Below are 20,986 nucleotides of genomic sequence, written 5' to 3'. Positions count from 1 at the left end.
CGAAAGCTGGCGGGCGCTCCAGCCAATAGCCGCGCCTCGCCTCCCTCCTTCCTCAGCCTCGGTCCCGCCACTTTTCCGTATTGGCACCGCCCACCCAGGACGGAGACGGGGCCACTCAGAAGGCTCGGAGGGGACAGAAGCGGGTTGCGACCGCGAAGGGGCGGGGCATGCAAATACGAGTCCCATGTGGACCAATGGGAAGCAAGGGGCGCGTCCTCATGCCCCGCACGTAGGTAGGAACGAGAGATGGTCAATTTATCCAATGGCAAGCGGGGAGACGTGGGTTGTTGTCTTTTTTACCAATCAGGTGCCGGAGGCGGGCCAGATTTCCCCCAATGGGAGGCAAAGCCGCAGATTCAAACTGACAGGGGACTGGGAGGCGACGCGAGGTCTTGCTTCTGAGCATCCCTCGCGCACGTAAAGAAAGGAGCCGTCCAGGTTGGGGTCGCTAGCAGGAGGCAGGGGGAATCCGGAGTCAGTCAGTGAGTGGCTGAGGAGGAATTAAAGAATCCTAAATTGGGGGCAGTAGGATTAATTGGGAGGCGGGCATGTTTCTTGCCCTCGGTGGTTGGGGAGGACGGAATGATAGGAAGGACCCCGGGGTGTAGGCAGTGAAATAAAGCAGAATTAGCATTACTGCCGGTGCCACATAACACCCGTTCACGCATTTGGCAGCAACTAAACTTTGGAACTCCCTGCCAATTGATATCAACCAGGTGCTTTCGCTGTCTTCCTTTCCCGGCCAGCTAAATTAGTTCTTGTCTGCGCAAGCTCTCACAGATGCTTAGAAATGCTGGTGTGGATTTCAATCACTTCTAGCATTTTAACTTTTTGAATATTTTAAAATATCGGAAAATTTTCTTGATTTCACTGTCTTATCTTTTTGCATATCACTTATTTTCTTTGAAATCAAGGGACATATATATTTGAAGAAATAGATTGTAACTAAATAAGGGAAACAGACTTGGATTGGGGAAGGGAGAAAATCTCCCTCAATTTAATAATTAATATTGTTTAATGCTGATTAGGTAGCCTCCAGTAGAAGATTGGAAGGACCATCACCACACTTGATAAGGGTTTTAATCTGTGTGGGTAACAAGGAACAAAGAGGGCTGGTAGTCAAAGCTGACAAACTAAGAGTGCCAGTAAGTCCTGTGGGGGAGAAGGACCTTGCTGGCCCCAGAAGACAAATTATTTTTCTACCCTACTAAAAGAAGCACAGGGGCGCCCTGGAATCTCCTCTGGATCCGACTGGCCTTGCCATGTCCACCAGCAGCTGCAGTTTTGCAGACAGATGTGTAACTGTGCTGTGCTGCAGGTTTTGCCAGCAAGTGCTAAGTTCCCGGGGCATGAAAGCTGTTCTCCTGGCTGACACAGAGACAGACCTCTACTCCACAGACATCCCTCCCACCAGGTGAGTCAACACAAGGAGACTCAGAGAATCTTGAATTGGCTGTAATTTTCTGTTCCGCAGTAAGTAATTTGCTTGGCATCTCTCACACATTTTTTAAAAAACAACAACCTCAAGGATATACAGTGGTACCTCGGGTTACAGACACTTCAGGTTACAGACGCTTCAGGTTACAGACTCCGCTAACCCAGAAATAGTACATCGGATTAAGAACTTTGCTTCAGCATGAGAACAGAAATTACACGGCAGCGCAGCAGCAGCGGGAGGCCCCATTAGCTAAAGTGGTACCTCAGGTTAAGAACAGTTTCAGGTTAAGAACAGACCTCCAGAATGAATTAAGTTCTTAACCTGAGGTACCACTGTACTTCATTGTCCCTGAACCATAGTGACTTATATGCCTTAGGTCTAAGGTCTAGTTTTGGTGGTCTTTCTCATTCTTAACTTGGTATAGTGTAACGGTTAAGGTGCTGGACTAGGATCTGGCACACAAAATTCAAAGTAGCCATAAAGACAAACCTTGGGCCAGTCACTGTCTCTTGACCAAACCTACCTCACAGGGTTGTTGTGAGGTTGAAAAGGGCACAGGAAGACCCCTGTATGCTGCCTTGAGCTAGGAGGAAAAGTGGGATATAAATGCAATAAATAAAAATACTAATGAAGGGTCTTGGCAGAATACACTACAATCACCTAAATTGATCTGCCAGGTTGCAAATGCTGTGGCTGCTGTCCCAACTCACATGTGTGCATGGACTATGAAAAGAGGTATGTCTTAACATTTTCTGTCCTTCTGGGTCTTTCATGCAGTCATGTGGCATACAGCCCTTATAATATCTGCCATAATGTAGGAAAGTATTTTCGTTCTGTAAAAATGCAGAATCTAAGACTTGAGGTCAAAATAAAATATTCAGAACATGGGCTTTCTAAAGCAGGCCTGCACAACTTCTGTTATGTTCAGCTGTGGAAATCACAGCAGCCTGTGTAGTCTGTCTTCCTTAATCATCTTAAATTATGAAAGCGGGGCATGATTCTAATATTAGAAAAGCACCACCAACGCTGTAACAGTAGGAGAACTTAGCGCCAGTATGCTAGAACTGTCACTTTCACTTCTCTTAATAGTCAGTTTCTGGTCTACAGTATTTGTTGTGGTAACAGTCAAAAGCACAATGAGGGGTGTTGTATAAACCACAGGAAGACATAGTATCTGCTTTCCTACATCCTCAGTGATGGTGAATCAAAGTGCAGCTTTCAAGCATGAGAAAAGGAAGGAAGGAGTGTTGGAAGAAGGCGGCAAGTTTCATTGTTGACGACATTAATATACTGTACATGTAGGAAATCATAATCACATTTAATCAAAGCTTCTTAAGGGAACCCTAAACTAATGGAACTTTTGTCACAGAGAGCTAGTGCCATCGGCGTGCCTTACTCAAGCTTCAGCAATATGATTGCACATTCAGTCATTCATATGGATAAAAAGATGGCCTATACTTGGGGGTGGAAGGCTTAATGTTTCTGACAAATCATAGAATAATAGAATCATAGAGTTGGAAGGGACCCAAGGGCCATCTAGTCCAACAATGTAATGCAGGAATCTTAGCTAGACCATACATGAAAGGTGGCCATCCAACCTCTCATTAAAAACCTCCAAGGAGAGTCCACCACCTTGTGGGAATCTGTTCCACTGTCAAACAGCTTTTACTGTCAGAAAGTTCTTCCTGATGTTTAGTCAGAATCTCCTTCCTTGTAACTCAAATCCATTAGTGTGGGCAACAAGAAACGAAGAGGGTTGGTGGTCCAACCCTCCAGAACCAGAGAAAACAAGCGTTCTCCATCTTCCATCTGACAGCCCTTTAGAATCTAAATTTTGCTATCATTATTAACTGGGTTCCCAGAGAATAAAATGGCCAGCCAGTACTGCTGGAAATTTATTTGAGAAGATATACAACAGGCATCCCCAACCTTCAGCCCTCCAGATGTTTTGGACTACAATTCCCATAATCCCTGACCACTGGTCCTGTTAGCTAGGGATCATGGGAGATGTAGGCCAAAACATTGGGCGGGCCGCAGCTTGGGGATGCCTGATATACAAGGCCAAAGGAAACTCCACTTGGCTTTCAGGTAGGTAGAACTGGAAATTTATTATTGTTTAATATATACATAGGAATCTGTGTTATATGGACTCAAAAGAGATGAACAGACGTAGAAGACATTGGTCTAGCTCAGTATTGTCTACACCAAGGTAGCCAACTCTGATTAGCCCCAGGCAGCATGGTCAGTGGTCACAATGAGAGGGCATCTGGAACACACAGTTGGCCAACACTGGTCTATAAGGGTGGGCAGTGTCTATCCAGGGTTTCAGAGTCTTTCCTAGCCCTACCTGCATATGCTGGGGAGTGAACCTGGGATCTTCTGCATGAAAAGCTTGTGCTCTAGTACTGAGCTATTATCTCTCCTGCCCCATGTATATCAGTGCTCTGGGAAACGTACAGATTTCAAGAGAGCAAATATAAAATCAAAGAGTAAAACAATTTTGAACTGCAAAGTGTAAAACGAGTTGTTAAAAATGACACAAAACAGCTTGAAATTAAAAGTCTTCCAAAAGCCAACATCAAGATTCATTCAATACAAGTAAATATATATATTTTAATCAAATGACAGAAATGTTTCTTAGCTGAGACTTTCCCCACACTTTGATATTATATGGTATAAATGTTAAGTAACTGACAAAACCTTAATTGAATTTATTCTGTGTGGTTACAAATGGTATTTCTATGATAATGTTGAACAATGAAACAATGCTGACTATTGCTATTACAGAAATGTGTTAATGGAATTCAGCAAACCTCTTACTTCAAACTGCGATATTAAAAGGAAAGCTATGTTTTAGTGCCTCGGGAAATTATTTATCATGATTGGTTTCTTTATAATGTAATAATTGATTAGCATGGCAGCCGGGGGTACTGTACTCTGTTAGGGCTGAGCGGTTAAGGGAGAGCTTAAGTGTGGAGGAGCATCTACATTTTGAAACTCTAAATAAAAAATGGCAACACTATAACTGATTATTGGTAGTAGCTGCCTGCCACCTGAATCCTATCTACCATGGCAACTCCCAGGGATAGTTTTTAATTTTCTGTCTAATATAGAAAAGCTCTGGAAAGAGGTCTGTTTGCTGTGAATTATACAGAAAAACTGTTTAATCCTGTCAGGAATGCAGTAATGATCAGACTGCTTCATTTGTAAGCAAAGGAACACACATCCAAGAGCAAACACAGATTAATGGTTGTTGAAAACTATTCAGTTGCAGGTGCCGATGGAATGATTGGTTGTCGCTTCCTCTGTTGTACAGGATGCTGTCGGCACTCTTAATAAGTCTTCTACACCTGTTCATCTCATTCTGTTGCTATGATTCATGGCTAGCAATAGGTAAAGTGGCTCTGGGCTGCAACGCTGATGGAATGGTCACGCTTGGCTGTAGGGCACATATCTCCCTCTGCTTCATCATGAGAACCAGAAACGAAATTGCTGTATTGAGTAACAAATATCAACAGACTAATTCTTGGACGGAAGCTCTATGGTAACATATTGCACTGGCTGGTACTCTTCCACCTGGCTGGCTACACCAGGAGACTGGGTCACACAATTTGGAGATGTTTTTAGGGTTGAAGCAGACTAATCTATTGTTACTAAAGAGCAATAGTGATTCTCTTAGCTATTGTGGAATGATCACAATGGCTTGAACTACAGGGTTCAAACTGTTTTTGTGCAGATTTGACCTCTTATCTGATTTGCTCCTTTTGCAAGCTTAGGCAACAATCCTGAAACCTCTTAGTGTCATGTGGTGCAATCCTTTAAACTAATGGAGCTTTTGTAGGAAAATTTGCTTCAGAACTAGGCCCACTTTGGAAGAAAATTGCTTTCTTACAATGTGATCTTATGCATGTTTAGTTGGAAGTAAATGCCACTGAGTGGGCTGGGATTTGTTTTCTGGTAAATATGAAGAGGATTATAGCCTGATCCAAACTTTCCCTTTAACCACTTACCTAGACAGGTGAGAGGACTGTTAAGAGGCACAAGGACAGAGCACTTCGTCTGTCCCTCCAGCAACCCCCTGTATTTCTGCCTGTGAAGGACACTTGGACTATTCCATGCCCAGCACAGAAAGAAGGGAGGCACTGCTTCCTGTCCCTCTGTGTCTCCTGCAGCTCCCTACACTACTACTCAGAGTGTGGAGTGGTGACCATTGGCCATGTTTTTTGAGGCTGATAAGAGTTGGAATTCATTAGCATCTCATGGGCCAAGAGTTTCCCCTCCTTGCAACATAGGAGCCGATAACGAATGCCTCTTGTCTTAATTAGAGTGAAACAGCATTTCATATAAGTCATGGGCATCACAGCTTTATAGGGTTTGCTAAAGTGTTTTCTCCAACAGGCAACTCAGCTCGATCATTTTTGAAGAGACAATGCAAGGAAAATACTACCTATCAAAACTCATTAAACTAAAAGCTGGATCAATGTACAGTTATGTTGTATATTGCCTTGCTTACAATGGCTGTTAGCAAAGAGAGGTTTACAATGGCTGTTCACACATATAGATTTGTAAACTAAACAAAGGGAATAGCGTTCTGCTGGAACTTTTATTGCTACAATACTTCACATTGTGAAACTGTGATCAAGTTCATTTTTAACTACCTACAGTCTATTTCTCCCACCAGTACTGTTGGCTTCATTGGAAACTGCTATTTCACAGAAATCTGCAAATGTAAACTGAAGAATGTGGCCTGTTTGAAATGGTAAGTAAGTAATGCTGCAGTTTAACTTAGCATAGTGTTTTGAACAGCTGTGCGGCCGCTACCTCTTCATTCATTTGTGTGCAAGAGCCTGAAGCGAACCTGATTATCTAACATTCGCTTGAATTTAACTATCAATCATCACAGAAGTCCTTGGCTGACAATGTCCAAGATAAATTCCAGCAATAAAATGGTTGGCATAAAGAGCTCCTAGATTTACTTGGGATGACTGGACTGTTCTGATATCCTCAGGATTTCCAAAACTATGGTAGTACAAAGTAGAATAGGTTACAGTATTGGCATGTGTTATCTTCACTTGTAGTGTTGCCCACCTTTTTACTGGCTTTCATTCTGTGCTTTAATAGCAGTCAGACAGGCAGAAATGTGGCAGGTGAAGTTTTTCATTGTGCAGAGATGGAAGGAGTTTTTCCTCCTTAATTTCTGCATGTCAGTATGCTGTTGATGGAACAGGGACAGGGTTAAAATAGGGAGGGGGCAGTAGTAGCTGAAATATATAAACCCAAAGGAATTTGACTACAATACTGCACACATCAAGGTAGCTAGATTGCCAGTGGGGCAGAAGATAGCCTTCTCTGTGGCCGCTTATTAGATATTCATGAAACAGCACAATAATTAGCAAATCATGATTTTACCCTGTGGCTTGTGTCCCCCACCCCCAAATCAGAGAAAATGTAGAGACGTTCAGTATAGATTCATATCTATTCAATTTCCTTCAATTTAATGGCTTTTATTCTAAAAATCTATCAGCTACCATAAAATGGTCCTGGTTTTAGTCATCTCTGTATGAATTTGTCATGACATCAATAATCAATATATCCCATGCTTTCTAGAGCCACAGGGATCAGTAGGTCAGTATTTCCCCATTTTTGTGATATGAGGTGAGGTGAGCTTATGTTCTGTAAAATAGGTTTTATATTTAAGAACAGGCAACATCTGTTGTTAATACATTCATAATATAGATGCCCATTTGGGGGTTAAAAGAAAGTTTCAGGCTGAACACACAGGCTATTTCTGGACTGTTTCCCAAAGGCATCTTGCTCAGTATTTAGTCAAACATTCACAACTAGTTTTACTGGATGGGGTGGGATCCTGTTTTATTAACTTGCTATTTACCATGAGGACATTCATTTTACTGTTGATTTTAGAGCTTACTCTTCTGTCTACTCTTTCACCTAAGAACCTGTGTGTCAGATACTCTTTGTTTGCTTTTCTAGTGGGAATGTCGTAGGATACCATGTGATCGCTCCATGCAAACCTTGTTTGCTGTCCTGCAACAATGGGCACTTCTGGATGTTTCACAGCCAGACTGTTTTTGGAATCAACAGGCTCGATTCTTCCGGTATGGAAAATTTCATTCCACACACAAAGTTTATTGTTCTTATCCCCTTGGAGTGTTCTATTCCAAAGCTTGTACTATGGTGAATTGGGTGCCTCTTAGAAAATGTATACCAAGAGAGTTAGACATACTTCAGGCTTGTTGGACCTACTTTAATTTTTATTAAAAGGTCAGCATACTCAGGGGTTTTACACACTTCCAAGTTAAGGAACAGGGTGCCTCTTAGCACAAGCACTCAGCCCAGGAATTTGTTTTTAGCACCAGATCTGAGCTCACATTTCATAAAATAGCAATCCAAAGGGGGAAAGCATGAATTAAAAAGAAGTGATACTCAGGCAAAAACCATCTTGAACTGCCATGTTTGAGAACAAGGCCTCAGATATATAACAGAAGCATAGAATCATAGCGCCATAGTCTCATTTCTGAGCAACAATGTGCAGAGCTGAGTGGAGTGGGAGGCCAACCAACCGGAAGAGTCTCTCAGGTATACTTGCCTGGAGTCAGCATCCAAAGTCTGGTCCATTCCTATCTTTTAAGAGGGGTGAGGAAAACCTTTGGTCCGCCAGATGATGCTGAACTACAACTCCCATCAGCCCTGGCAAGTCTGGCCAGTGGCCTAAGTTGGCAGGAATTGCAGTTCAGCAACATCTGGAAGGCCAACGGTTTCCCAAACCTGTTTTAACAGGAAAAAAGAGGAGATTTGGGTAGTTGTTGCTCTTCAATGCTCTTCCGCTCTGTGACATAAGAAGCTACAACTTGCTGAAATTCTCTTATATCAGGGTTGGGGAACCTCAGGCACAGCGACTGAATGCATCCACCCATGCCTATCTCTGGCCTTCAGGACTCTCCACAAAGTTGACCCATGCCCTTCTTGAGTACTTTTGCCTGGCTGGAAATCAGCTGTGATAATGGATGGTTTGTAAAACCCTCTGGCTTTTGTATGGCCGGAATGTAGCTTAATGTGTAAAGGGTAAGATTTGCAGTCATTTTACCACCCACTTTTGCTTCACTGCCCCACCCACCACTAGCATTAATTAGGCCCTCAGAAGGTTGTTATAAGGGGACATGACCCTCGGGCTACAGAAGGTTCCCTACCCCTGGTTTATAGGAACCTAGATGCTGAAAGGTTGACCAGCTCCACTCTAGAATGTGGCATTTAAATACGGAGATGGAATTATAGGCTTAAATTGCATGTTCATGTTACTTTGTTTATTAGCCTTTATCTATGGCTAGGGTTGTAGCTTCCTTTGGCAACGTATTTTGCTTCATTAGCATGAGATCCTGGTCAGAGAGAGTGCAATGGAAATTTTTTTTTGCCTTTACTTTTTAAGGTACAAACTTACTGCTTTGGGGCAACTTGCCAGATTCAGAGGAAAGCGCGGATGAAGACACGTCCAGCATCTCTGAAGATGAGTACATCCGATAAATGTCATCAGCAACGTGCTGCATGGTGCGCCTCTCACACTGACAAGAAACACGATGTGCAAATCCCAGCAAGGCAGAGGGAAAGCACTTCAAAGGGTAATAATACCTGTTGACCTTACACCATCTGATCTGCTGGGCATCCTGTTGTACAGGAGGACTAGGATTTGAAGGTCAAAAGGCAGCCCTTCCTCCCTTTCCAGAGAGCTACCCACCATCAGTATGTCCCCCTGGCTTCCGCAACTGCTTGCTATTGCCCTTGTCCTACAGGATGGCGTTTATGTACAGAAGATCAAGGAATGAGCTCTACATCGCCATCACTCATGGTTGCAATAAAAAAGGGCTGGAAGTGACACGGGGAAAGATTCAGTGGTGTTTGATGTGGCAAGTTATCTGTTGGCCTGCATGACTCCTTTTCCCTGTTTTGCTGGCTGTGCATGGCCTCTCTTTAGGAACCACAGTTAATGCTGCTACAGAGCACCGGCAGTGAATACTGACTCTGTGCTGTTGGCTGCCTTCCAGAATCCCATGTTTGCATAACATATTGGGAAGCTCTTAAATCTAGGTATTTCTGCTTCCCTCGTGCAAGCGCAGCACAATGTTTGGTTCTGCTCAAAGGCCAGATTTCGAGGAAACCTACTGAATAGCTTTTTCTCTGCCAGCGCACATACGGCCAACAAGTGTGAGGACATCGCCTGGGAACTGGCATGCTTCCCTGCTCCTGATGGAAGGAGAAGATGCAAAGACATGCTAACAAAAGAAAACAGAGACCCCAGCTTCTGGACCTGCAGATATCCCCTTTAATGCGTGCAATCAAGAAACAAAGAGGCTTAAAAGAACAGTGTGCAAGCGGCAGCATTTGTAACTGTGTTTGCCCGTTTCTCCAGTTGTTTACAAGAAGAAACGAGCAGTGAGAGAGACGCTGAAAGAGAATATAGTAAATGCAGGGCCAGGTTAAAAAAAATCCTTTTGGTTTCTCTACTGCTGGCACAAGAGTATTCCCTATGTAGTTAGTGGCACAGTGCCTTCTGGAAAGAAGGTAGTAACCAGGCATGGCTTGAATTGCATCTAGCCAGTGGTGCACTGAAGTCTAAAGTAGCAGAAGCAGCTAAGTAGCCGCAGGTAGAACATTACGCTTTTTCAGAATGATGTAAGTGTTATCTGGAGCATGGTTTTTTAAAAAGTGTACTAATATCCTCTTTGGAAGAAGGAAAAAATATGAGAATTTTCAAGCTGTGTTGATACTTTCAGCACACTAGTTTATAGGGCACTTTAGGGCCTGGTGCAGATCCAGAATCTTTGCCTACAACTCTAGTCCCCACATTGCTTTCATTCACTTGAATGGAGCTAGTCATAAGTTCAGGGAGCAGCTTATTCCAAATGCTTCCTGGATTTTGCTGGCGCTGTTGGTGTTTGCAAGATAACTTGGGGAAGATGGTGCTGAATGAATTTCCAGAAGTCAGTTATGTTTTTACGTTTTCTTGGTGCGTAGGTGTGATCATTATGTGAAACCCTCCAAAAGTTATAGACTGACTCAGTCATTCATAACAGTGGAAGTGTCTGCTAGTAAGTGGTGCAGTGAGGTAATTTAGACTTTCAATTTAATGAGTGTTTTCTCTCTCTCTCTCTCTCTCTCTCTCTCTCTCTCTCTCTCTCTCACACACACACACACACACACACACACACACACACGCTTTGGATCGGGGTGGAGAACCTCCAAGCCTCCAAATCTGGCCCTCATAGTTCTCTAGGTCACAATTCTCACTTTTGGACTGATTATTTTTGCATGGTTAGTATGTGTCCTTGAACTCAGATGCCTCTTGCTTTTCTAGGTAGATGATAGAGAAGTGTGTGTGTGTGTGTGTGTGTGTGTCTAGCCCACTGCACAAAAGTAACTTTTACATTTGTTGTTCCTCCCATTTTTGCTGCTGGCCTCAGCCACCACTAGCAGGTCACCTCAAAGAGAACAAGGCCTTCAGGCTGAAAAGGGTTCTCTATTCTTGCTTTCTATGGTGTAAATTACTTTGCTTACTTCAAAATGTGGTATGCCAGCCCTGCTGTACTTTCTATGAGCCCTCCTGCTCATTCTGCTGAGTGAGGGCCTCACCTTCTGCCCCAAAATGCCTCCCTGGCAACTCCTTTGCTACCAGTTTGCAGCAGGTTCAAATGTCTATCAGCTATATGAACTGTATATAGTAATAGTCGGTGTGCTGTGTGTATTCTGTGGTTCCACAAGAACAGAATTCAGTATCTGGAGATTCTCACCTTTTAACTGCTTTCTAGCTGTTAAGGCTTCCAATATAAGCCTGGTGAAATCTCTGGTGCCAAAGCAGGGGGCTTAAGCTGTTGCTTTCCTCCCAGCCAGCAGAAGCAAAGCAAATACAGTAGTGAGCATCGTTTACCCAGGTTATGGAACTCAACTTCTCCTGGAACTGACTTCAGTTTGATACCAACTTATTTAAAGCACAAAATATTTGCAGCTTTAATAAGAGCACCCTTTGTATACACAAAATCCGCTAAGGTAACACCTGTCCTTAAAAAACCCCACAAAATTCACTCTGAGAATGTGTTTTGAAATGTCTTAAAATGACAGAAAGATCAAGACCTTCAGTTGTAAAATATGGAAGGCAAAAAGTGGGGGAATAGCATTCCCAAAAAATCAGTTCTGCAGTAGGATCCTGACCATGTTTACTCAAAAGTAAGACCTACTGAGTTCAAAGGACATTGCTCCCTACTAGTAAATGAGTTTAGGATCGGGTGACACCCGAGTGGGGTGTGGGTAACTGCAGAACATTATGGAAGGGAAGCTCAATGCACCACTGCCAGATTTAAGTGGCAGCTAAGTAATTTGAAGAACATCTAGCTTAGCCATTAGAACAATTGCATTTTGTTCATTCGTTGTGTGTGTGTGTGTGTGTGTGTGTGTGTGTGTGTGTGTGTACACACACAAACAGTGAATGACCAGTGATCAGGAGTTGGTGGGAGCTAGAGTCCAGCAACATCTGGAGAGCTATGGGTCCCACCACCCCACCCCTTGCTCTAAAGCAACTTTCAGAACATATGCTGGACCTTTAAAAGGGATCATGAGTGTCTTCACATGGAAGCATTGTGTAGGGTTCAGCCATCCATGCCAGAAGTATTGGAGAGGGCCTAGGTTCAATCAATAGCATCTGTTGTCAAATGATCTGGAGTAGCAGGGCTGTGAAAGGCAGCAGGCAGTGCTGGGCTAAATGGACTTACAATCTGATTCACTATGAGAGCTTAATGGGTGCTTGTAAAAGATAAGAAACAATTTTGGGAAACCATCTGGGTTGTGTAAGCAAACTGTTGCAGGCAAAGGATGATAACAAGCCTTCCAAACAAACTCCACAGATAATCAGTCGGATGCTGCATAGGAAGAAGAATCCAATGAGAAAATTAGGGTGCAATCCTAAATCCTTGTCTATGCATTAACGCTATTGAATTCATGGGGATTTACCTCTGAGTAAACCTGTATTGGATTGCACTGTTAGAGGTACTCCAAACGAAAAAGAAAGTGTGCATGATTCAATAGAATCCATGACTCAAAAGTGCTTAGTTCAGCTGAATTATGTCCCTATGTTTAGCTCTTGCCAGTCTGTCTGCTGTCAAGCCACCCCAATTATAACACTGCTTTGATCCAAGATACACAAGGCTAATATTCACTATAGTTTTGGTAGTAATATTAAAATACAATGTGGGTATAAGCAATAAACAGATTTATTTGTTGTCCGTCATACTGCAAGGTTCATAAATTTTCAGCACAGTGTTGATTAAATTACTTTTCATTGTACAGGCCCTAATCCTGCTGTGAATGCAACTGGTTGCGTATGTTATATTTATAAATGGCAATATTTGAGCACAGGGAGGTCGAAGTAATGCTGTTTGTTGAACTCCAAAAACCTGAGAACATAAACTACTATCGAAAGTGTGTGTGTATATGTCACTAAAACAAGGTATGCAGGCATATATGCATACTTTTCTTGTTGCAGCGGAGAAGAAGAATCAAATAATTGTCCTCAGAATTTCATAAGGGGGGGGGGAGGGATATCCTGATTCTGCACCTGCTTAAACTAGAGCTATCTCTCTCTCTCTCTCTCTCTCTCTCTCTCTCTTACACACAGAGTGCGCACATACATATAGTGGTAGTTCGGGTTACATACGCTTCAGGTTACATACGCTTCAGGTTACAGACTCCACTAACCCAGAAATATTACCTCGGGTTAAGAACGTTGCTTCAGGATGAGAACAGAAATCGTGCTCCGATGGCGTGGCGACAGCAGGAGGCCCCCATTAGCTAAAATGGTGCTTCAGGTTAAGAACCGTTTCAGGTTAAGTACGGACCTCCGGAACGAATTAAGTACTTAACCCAAGGTACCACTGTACAAACAAGTGGCCTATTTGGGTTTTGAATTTGAGACAATGTGAAATGCCGTTCCCAAACTGGATGGCATGAGAAGAGCCATATAAAATCTGAATTCCAATAAAAGCAAGTGCACTTGCTTTCCCTCAGGTCTGTTTTAAGATGCCGCACACTTGTGTGCAACAATATCAGTGTTACTGGTGATGCATTCTCTTTTCTATGATGCATTATTCAACACCGATCGTAGCTGGCTGCACAGGTTGAACAGAAGGAAGGAAGAGGGGAAAAGTCACAGTAAGACAACGATAAATCATTTCAGCTTCTTTCCAAAAGGAACTGTGTTAAGAAGGGGGAGGGATCATATCAAGTCCCCCATTTTTTCAGTATAATTTAATGTATAACCTCTAAAAAGCATACGCTGAGCACATGTAGGGATTGGGTTTCCACTGAAACACAGCCATTGCTGTGATACAAGAGGCCAGCTCACAAATGCCACATTGCAAGGACACCAGAACAAAAGGCTGCCTGTAATAATTAATGATGCCTTGTCTGCCTATGAGGCAAGCTGAGTGTGACGGAATTAAAACCTACAGCAACTAGAACTGGACTCTCACTCTTTAGCCCACTAAAATGGTGCCTGGCCATCTGGGTGCATGTTATCCAAGAGGATGACTTTGAACAGTAGAGCCTTCCATAAATGCAGGATCCATGATTCGGTGCTGTTATGCAGGCAGCAGTACGTCCATATCTTGCTGTAGGCAAATAGCTCACTCACATGTGTGGTTTCTGTTTGAAAGAAGAAACGGGTGTGGGTGGAAAGTGTTCTAACAGGCATGTTTTGTCTGCTCTTCCCATGAACTCTATAACCAGCTTGCCAAAAGCAGCGGTCACATCTCAATGGTATCTTGTGTGCAAACATTCCTAAGACTTTCATCAATGCTCCTTGTCAAAATGTATGCTTTAAACTAAAAGTGGTTGCACTCCTCATTGATTTCTTTTACTCAAACGAAGCTAATTTTGGACAGCAGTAAAAGAAAACAAGATGCCCAGGTCTGGACTCTTCAAAAGAAATCTCACGCTTCATGTGGTTTTGGCAGCTGTTTGCCCATCATCTGTGGTTCTTCAAAATACTGACAATTTGATGTCTCTGGGTAACATCATACTCCAGGAAAATTAGCTCAAAATGTCTCCTACTGGCTTCCATCTGTATGTCGGTGTACACAGGAACTTGTATGTAAGCTTGAGAAGCCAGGAGCTTTCTCAATAAGGAAGCATCATGCTGCTTCTCTCCAACAACACAGTTCTTTTTAAGTTCATATTAAAACCCTACTGAACATTACACTTCACTATTTTTGCAATTATGCCTCCTTCTTTAATCATATTCCGATATCGGATGCAACACCGCAAATTGTATAAAATGTGTGCACGTCATTCTTTCAAGGAACCCAGAACCACAAGATACGCATAAGCATGACCACAGATTTCCAGATCACAGTTGCACCTACCTATCTGTCTATTTAGATGAGTAGCCCCTATTGGTGATTAGGGGCTTATGTATGCACACACACACACACACACACACACACACACACACACACACAATCAGGGAAATTGCATTAAAACAAACGTCATTACTAGGCCCCCTTCATGTGCCACTTATTTAAGAGGGCAGCACATATGAAGGGGCTGCAGGGCCATTTGTTTAACCCCCCTCTGAGGATGCACAGCTCCTGCTGGCCCCTCACTTGCTGATGTTTGATTCAGGAAGTCTTTTCTGTCCATGTAAGCCGCCTGCATGATTAAAAACCCTGTTACTAAAACACATGGGGAACCACTAGGGAGAGAAAAGGCTCCTTGCTTTAGACATTTATTCTTCAACGGGTGAGGGGTTGGAAGAAGCTGCGCATCTTTGGTGGTGGGCTATACAAATGGCCCCAGAACCTATTTACATGAGTAGCATGCACGGAGTACTCTAGCTGAAAGCAAGCCACTGATGTCATTGTCTGTTGTACTCAGTGGAATTGGCTGCAGTAGTGGATAGATTTGTTATAGAATATGATCGACTAACTACATGCCTGCAGGTATTCATTCATCTTATCTCAGCTTTGCTCCTACTGGTGGAAGATGTACCAAGAGACAGCCAAGATGGTGGAGAAAGTATTAGATTGAGTTTAGGAAATGTACACTCTTACAGTTGGGAGGGAACTGCCTCAAGTGCCTTCCCCCTCCAGCAAAAACATTGAGAATATTACTGCTTCCCCCTGTGTTAGCACTTTGTGCCATCAGCGGCAATTACACCAATTCCCACCCCCATCTCACACCTATTTGCATGTGTACCAATGGACTGGCAACAGAGCTTTGTTTGTTCCAGAGGTTAGCCTCAGCATTTATTTTCAGTGCCATGGTCTGTTCCTGAAAGGCACGGAGGTGTTACTGAACAGATTCAGAGTATTGTCACTAAGATGGAGCCTCCACACAACCAGGATTAGAAGGGTTTCCAGATCAGATATTTCTGTTTCCAGACAGACCTGAGCCTCAGCATTTCTTCTTTAGAAATTAAGTACTCATTAAGAAGGAATGTGGGCATACTTTCACCACCAACCCAGCTATTCAATACACACTTCCACCATTTGGTGGACATTTTGTTAGGAGTAAAACCATAACTTGGAGCCTTTGGATCGCAGTGTCCGGTAGCTGAAATGAAGCATGACACAGTTTTATGGGGAAAGAGTGAATGGAGGAGAGACTGTGGAGATGGGTGGGTAATCTTGAGACTTTCTTGTTCTGTCAAAAGAATCAGCCTGAGATTTATTCACACCTTCAAAAATTAACCTGATGTGCTTAAAGAGAGGGTGGGTCTTGAAGCAAAAACATCTGGGCTCTCCCTTTTTTCGCCTGCAGAGGATGGGAGAGGCTCCCCTGTGCAGAGGCAGTGAAGTCTGGGCACGTCAGTCTGTCAGATTTATTTATTCAGTCACCCAGACTAGAGTAGTTGCTTTTATCTTAGCAGACAACTGTTCCACCTAGTTGAGGTAATTCTTCCTGTTATGAGGAGTGCCCACAAATACGTTCGTAAGCCAAATGGCAGCTTCCCCAAGAAACAAATCCCTGTTCATGTCCAGCATGCTCTCAGCTGATGAGTGAGATCTGACCATTTCTGGCATGCCGCATTGTCATTTGATGTCATAAGAAGCTAGGGCAAGGTTGGCCAATTGGTGTTATATTTGCCAAAGCACCTGTAGTTCTTAAATGTCTGAGGCAGGTCCCCAATAGACAGCAATCCTTAATATGGGATGTTGTGTCCAACCAAGTTCTACTCAGAGTAAATTCAGATTGAAATTTATGGACCTTGGTTAGTCATGTCAATTAATGTTGATGGTGATCAAGGGAAGGATGAGGACTCATTGCTGGAGAAGAAAAACGGGCTAAGCGTAAGCCAAAGGACAACAGCTGAACCAAACATTGCCAGTGTCGTGAAACACCATAGATCAGCAGTGGCTAACCCAAGGCCTTCCATATTTTGCTGGACTCCCAACTCCCATCATTCCTGACCACTGACCGTGCTGGCCGGCTCTGCGATAGTCCAACAATATCTGGAAGGCACCATGTTGGCTACACATGTGTCACAGATGCACTATAAGCAAGAAGTATTTATCAGCCATTTACTTTAATATTAATAATCAACCAGCTATATTGGTTATTCTTTTTGGCTTATGCTGTCCATTCCTTGCACAGATTTGCAACTATGGCCATGCCTTGTTTCTGTTGCTGAATGGTAGGGAGGCTTGCTTAGCACCTTCATTACATACAGTATCTTTAGGCACCAGGCAAAAAGGTTTCTCTTCAACCAGGCCTTTGGCTAATTAACATTCTACAGATTTTTAAATATTTTTGTGGGAGGGGAGTTATTGGTTTGTTTGTGTTTTATTATGTATTTTGTGTTCTCATTTTGTATTTTTATGTTGTGAACCGCCCTGTAATCTTTGGATGAAGGGCTGTATATTTAATAAATAATATATATATTTATTTTAAAAAATTAAAATAAATTTAATAAATAATAATGAAAATATTAATAGCCTGTGGGGATTGCTGGATCAATGAATTAGAGCTCTTGAAACCCCCATGCTGGCATGTCCTATGTGAGACATCCTGAGAACACCAAGAAACCAAAGGTTTTCAGTTTGATTTGATTTGATATGGCAAGAAAAGACTTGCAAAAGCCAGTCAAATTGAAAGAATGAAACACACTGCATCAGAGAAAGGATTTATTATCAGAAAGCTGCCTAAAATACAGGTTATGGAATGGAAAAAGATAAATACCCATGGAGAATAGAAGAGACACTGGTATTTTGAAACATTCACCTTTAGGTTAGGAACAGCATATTGTAGACTGGAACATGCACGGTATCCTTGGGAACCAAGAAATAGATAATAAATCAGCGGTGTCAGTGTTTATCAGAAACCTCAGCTAATCAAAGATGCAGTTATTGTAGGAACAAAGAAACTCCAGGATTAGTCCCAGAAACCCTACAATGGTATCCCAATAGGGTTTAACCTGGAAAGAAAAAGGTTCTTTAATTATATTAGTCTATCTGATTTCCACACACCCCCCTTCCGAGATAACCAATGCCTGGATTATCAAAGGAAGGATGCACATTAAAACATAGGCCAGGTGGAGCAAATGTAACATCCCAATATCATTTACTGTCAAGCACCAATCCGAATGGGAAGCAAAGTTTCCCAAATCTATAGCAGTTTGCAGTTTTGTGGTCTATATGCTCAACCCTTTGCCACAGCAAGTCAACAATAAAATAAACACTGCAGTGTTTCTTGGAAAGAAAGATGAGAAGCTACAATTAAAAAGAAAGTCACATTGCATCTGTCATAGAGGGAAATGCATCTTATCGAGACATTTTCACACAATTTACATCCATTTTCTAATTGTTGGAAACTTCTTAGCACACCTGCTAATTTCAGGAATGGTGGAGAATTTACTCTGCTCCAGGTGGGTAATTTCCAATGAAAATCTAGTTCAGGAAAAGGTACTGCTAGTAAACACTTGCTTTATCTGATTTCAAAAACCTGATACTCGTGCTTTGCTGCTAAAGCAAAGTAGTGAAAATCATAGTTTGAAAACAGTATCACAATCATATGGTGGTTTAATATATTGGCCAAACTCCTTCATCTAAAATATTCAAGAAAAATGTCAGCTGAGGGAGGAAAGTGAAAAACCCTTTGTAAAGCAGTCGTTGCTTAGCAACCTCCCTCCTCAACTTTCAGCCATCTTTTCTCACATTTAAATTAGAAGGACTTCCTTTTCCCAAATAATTGTTCTCTGCTGCAGAATACTGCATGGCCAAATGAACCCGAGTTGGTAATCTGCAACTCTGCGTGATGCCGATTGCATAATGCTTTGTGCTTTCATAAACACAAATACATGCCAGTCTTACTAGGTGGCATGGAATGCCCACGTGATTTTGTTCAGATCATTCCTGGTTCCAGAACTGAACAGCCTGAACAATCATCCTGCCCACCCCCCACTCCAAAATGACAGCTAGCTCCAATGATAGCAAGGACCTGAGGCAATTGCAGAGAAAGCTCGTTTGGGGAAGAAAAAGACTGGCAAAGACCATTATCCAGGAAGCAAAGATTTAATCCACGCAACAGCCTAACTTCATGGGCTGTAACTGAAAATTTAGGGAATGTGAAGAGTGGCAGGAAATATTGGGAGGGAGTGCCCCCCTACTTTTTGGAGTCATTCCATGTGGCAGGAGTACCAACGTGGCCCCAAGACCTGGGGCTCTGGGTGTCATGCAGTGTGCATGGCCCTGGCATTGAAATTTGTGGGTACTTGGTCCCTTCGTGGGGAATTTTGTGGGTGCTCAGGCACCAGGGCCCCAGGGAGTTGGCGCCTATGCCACTTGAGGACCAAGTCTCCCAAACAAATTACCCTGCTACTCTCAGTTCTTCCTACAATGTGTTTTAGTATAATGCCATTCAACATAATTTGATGCAGTGCTTTTAAGCTTTTTGCAGACCTTTTCTGAAAAATCCATGTGGCTTTTCACATGTATGCTTTCCTGGGTGGCGTGGGGGAGAAGAATACAAAGCAAAGCAGACTTGTAGAGGAAAACAGTGCATTGTAGAAAGGCCAACCTGGGAGGAAAGAGGCGAAAAGAAATGTTTCATTCACCCAACTCCCACACTGTCAGAGGAAGTGCTAAAAACTTTAAAATAAAAACCAACATAAGGTAGAAAGGTTGGACGATCCCTCTCCACTTTTTCTATACCATGCATAATTTTATACACTTCTATCGTGCCCCCTGCCCCCTTTTACTTACCTGTTTTTGTTGGGTGTGTGTGTGTTAAGTTAAAAAGACCTTGCAACATTTTCTCATTGGGGAGTTGCTCCAGCCTTTTGAGTTGCCCCTTTCCCAGTTCTACAATGGCTCCAGTATAAGGGTCAGGCAAGGAGAAAGGCCAGAGTTGCAGGACATCTCTGTATGTCTGAGAGTGGTTTAGCCAGAGGAATGAAGAGCAGGCATTGGAGGGTGGACAGGAGTACGCCATTGGGTGGTTTGAAGGTCATGGAGTTTCTGCAAGATCTGAGAGGGGACAGGAGAGCAGCATAGGAACTTGGGAAGGGGTGTCACTGCCATCTAAGATGTGGCTTTCTCAAGTGTTGAAAGCACTGTGAAAGGGTTGCAGAGTTATGCTGGCCAGCCCTGTTCCCCACGGATGTTGTGCATACCAGCCATGACTCCTCGCCCTTGGAAGCTCTGTTTTTAGTGCTCATGTGAAGGGAAACAACGCATGCGTACAAAGGGCTCCTTCACATCAGAAGAAATCTAGGTTGGTTTGAGATCCCCCCTACCCTGCTGGAAGATAAGTACATACGTAGGATCCCTTCACATGGCTGCTAAATACATGGCTGGCAGAAGGCCTGGTTTGTGCCCGTGTCCTTGGTGGGGATGGGGTTAACAGGCATGACTCCACAACACTTTCACACATCCTTCCAATCTATCTGTGAGGTTCATGTGAACCTTCCTACGGTCTGAGCACCAAGAGAAATGATCTATTTTTGCCTCACTGTGCCTAAATGGGCAGAATATGCCAAATAAATTACCATAGGGGTGTGCCATAATGTCCTAGCAATATTGCAATGTATTAATCCTTTCAGGGATAATTGCTGTTAATTATAGGATAAAGGTGTTTGGCTGACACTTACACTGATGGATCGATCACAGAGGTAATAATCAAGATGTGTGCACTTATCACATGCCAGTCATTGTGCCAGTTGGGAGGCACCCTGTAAAATGAGATAAGACACATGAGAGCAGTTCCATATACAGGAGTGATGGGAAGTAAACAAGTTGTCCAAAGCTCATTCTATAATGCCATCAATTAGAAGGGTGTGTGTGAAACTAGAATGTACGGATTACATTTCCATACAAATGCGAAAGAACAAAAACATCAATCTCCTATTCCTAGGAGTTTTTAAAAAATGGGTCATAGGAAGCTTCCTGATACCAAGTCAAATCATTGGTACATCTACTTCAGTATTGTCAATAATGACTGGCAGTTGGTTCTCCAGGGTTTCTGGCAAGAGGCTTTCGCAGCCCTACCTGGATG

General features: G+C 42.9%; 1 protein-coding gene across 1 annotated transcript; it reads left to right on the top strand.

Annotated features, from left to right (window-relative positions):
- Positions 1 to 96: 96 nt before the first annotated feature.
- FAM72A (family with sequence similarity 72 member A) lies at positions 97 to 12,922 on the top strand. Its single transcript, XM_028734366.2, has 5 exons — positions 97 to 482; positions 1,215 to 1,414; positions 6,120 to 6,197; positions 7,430 to 7,554; positions 8,883 to 12,922. The coding sequence occupies exons 2-5, from the start codon at positions 1,263 to 1,265 to the stop codon at positions 8,975 to 8,977; spliced, it is 450 nt and encodes a 149-aa protein (XP_028590199.1). The 5' UTR covers positions 97 to 482; positions 1,215 to 1,262; the 3' UTR covers positions 8,978 to 12,922.
- The last annotated feature ends 8,064 nt before the right edge of the window (positions 12,923 to 20,986 follow it).

This window comes from Podarcis muralis, chromosome 5 (assembly GCF_964188315.1).
Source record: "Podarcis muralis chromosome 5, rPodMur119.hap1.1, whole genome shotgun sequence".
Taxonomy (NCBI): domain Eukaryota; kingdom Metazoa; phylum Chordata; class Lepidosauria; order Squamata; family Lacertidae; genus Podarcis; species Podarcis muralis.
The sequence above is the reverse complement of the archived record's forward strand: the minus strand, read 5'-3'. Positions and strand labels throughout refer to the sequence as shown.

Coding starts and splice junctions, on each gene's coding strand:
- FAM72A (XM_028734366.2), top strand. CDS start 1,263: ATGTCCACCAGCAGCTGCAGTTTTGCAGACAGATGTGTAACTGTGCTG. Junction 1,415..6,119: donor ACAGACATCCCTCCCACCAG/GTGAGTCAACAC, acceptor TTCTCCCACCAG/TACTGTTGGCTTCATTGGAA. Junction 7,555..8,882: donor CAACAGGCTCGATTCTTCCG/GTATGGAAAATT, acceptor TTACTTTTTAAG/GTACAAACTTACTGCTTTGG.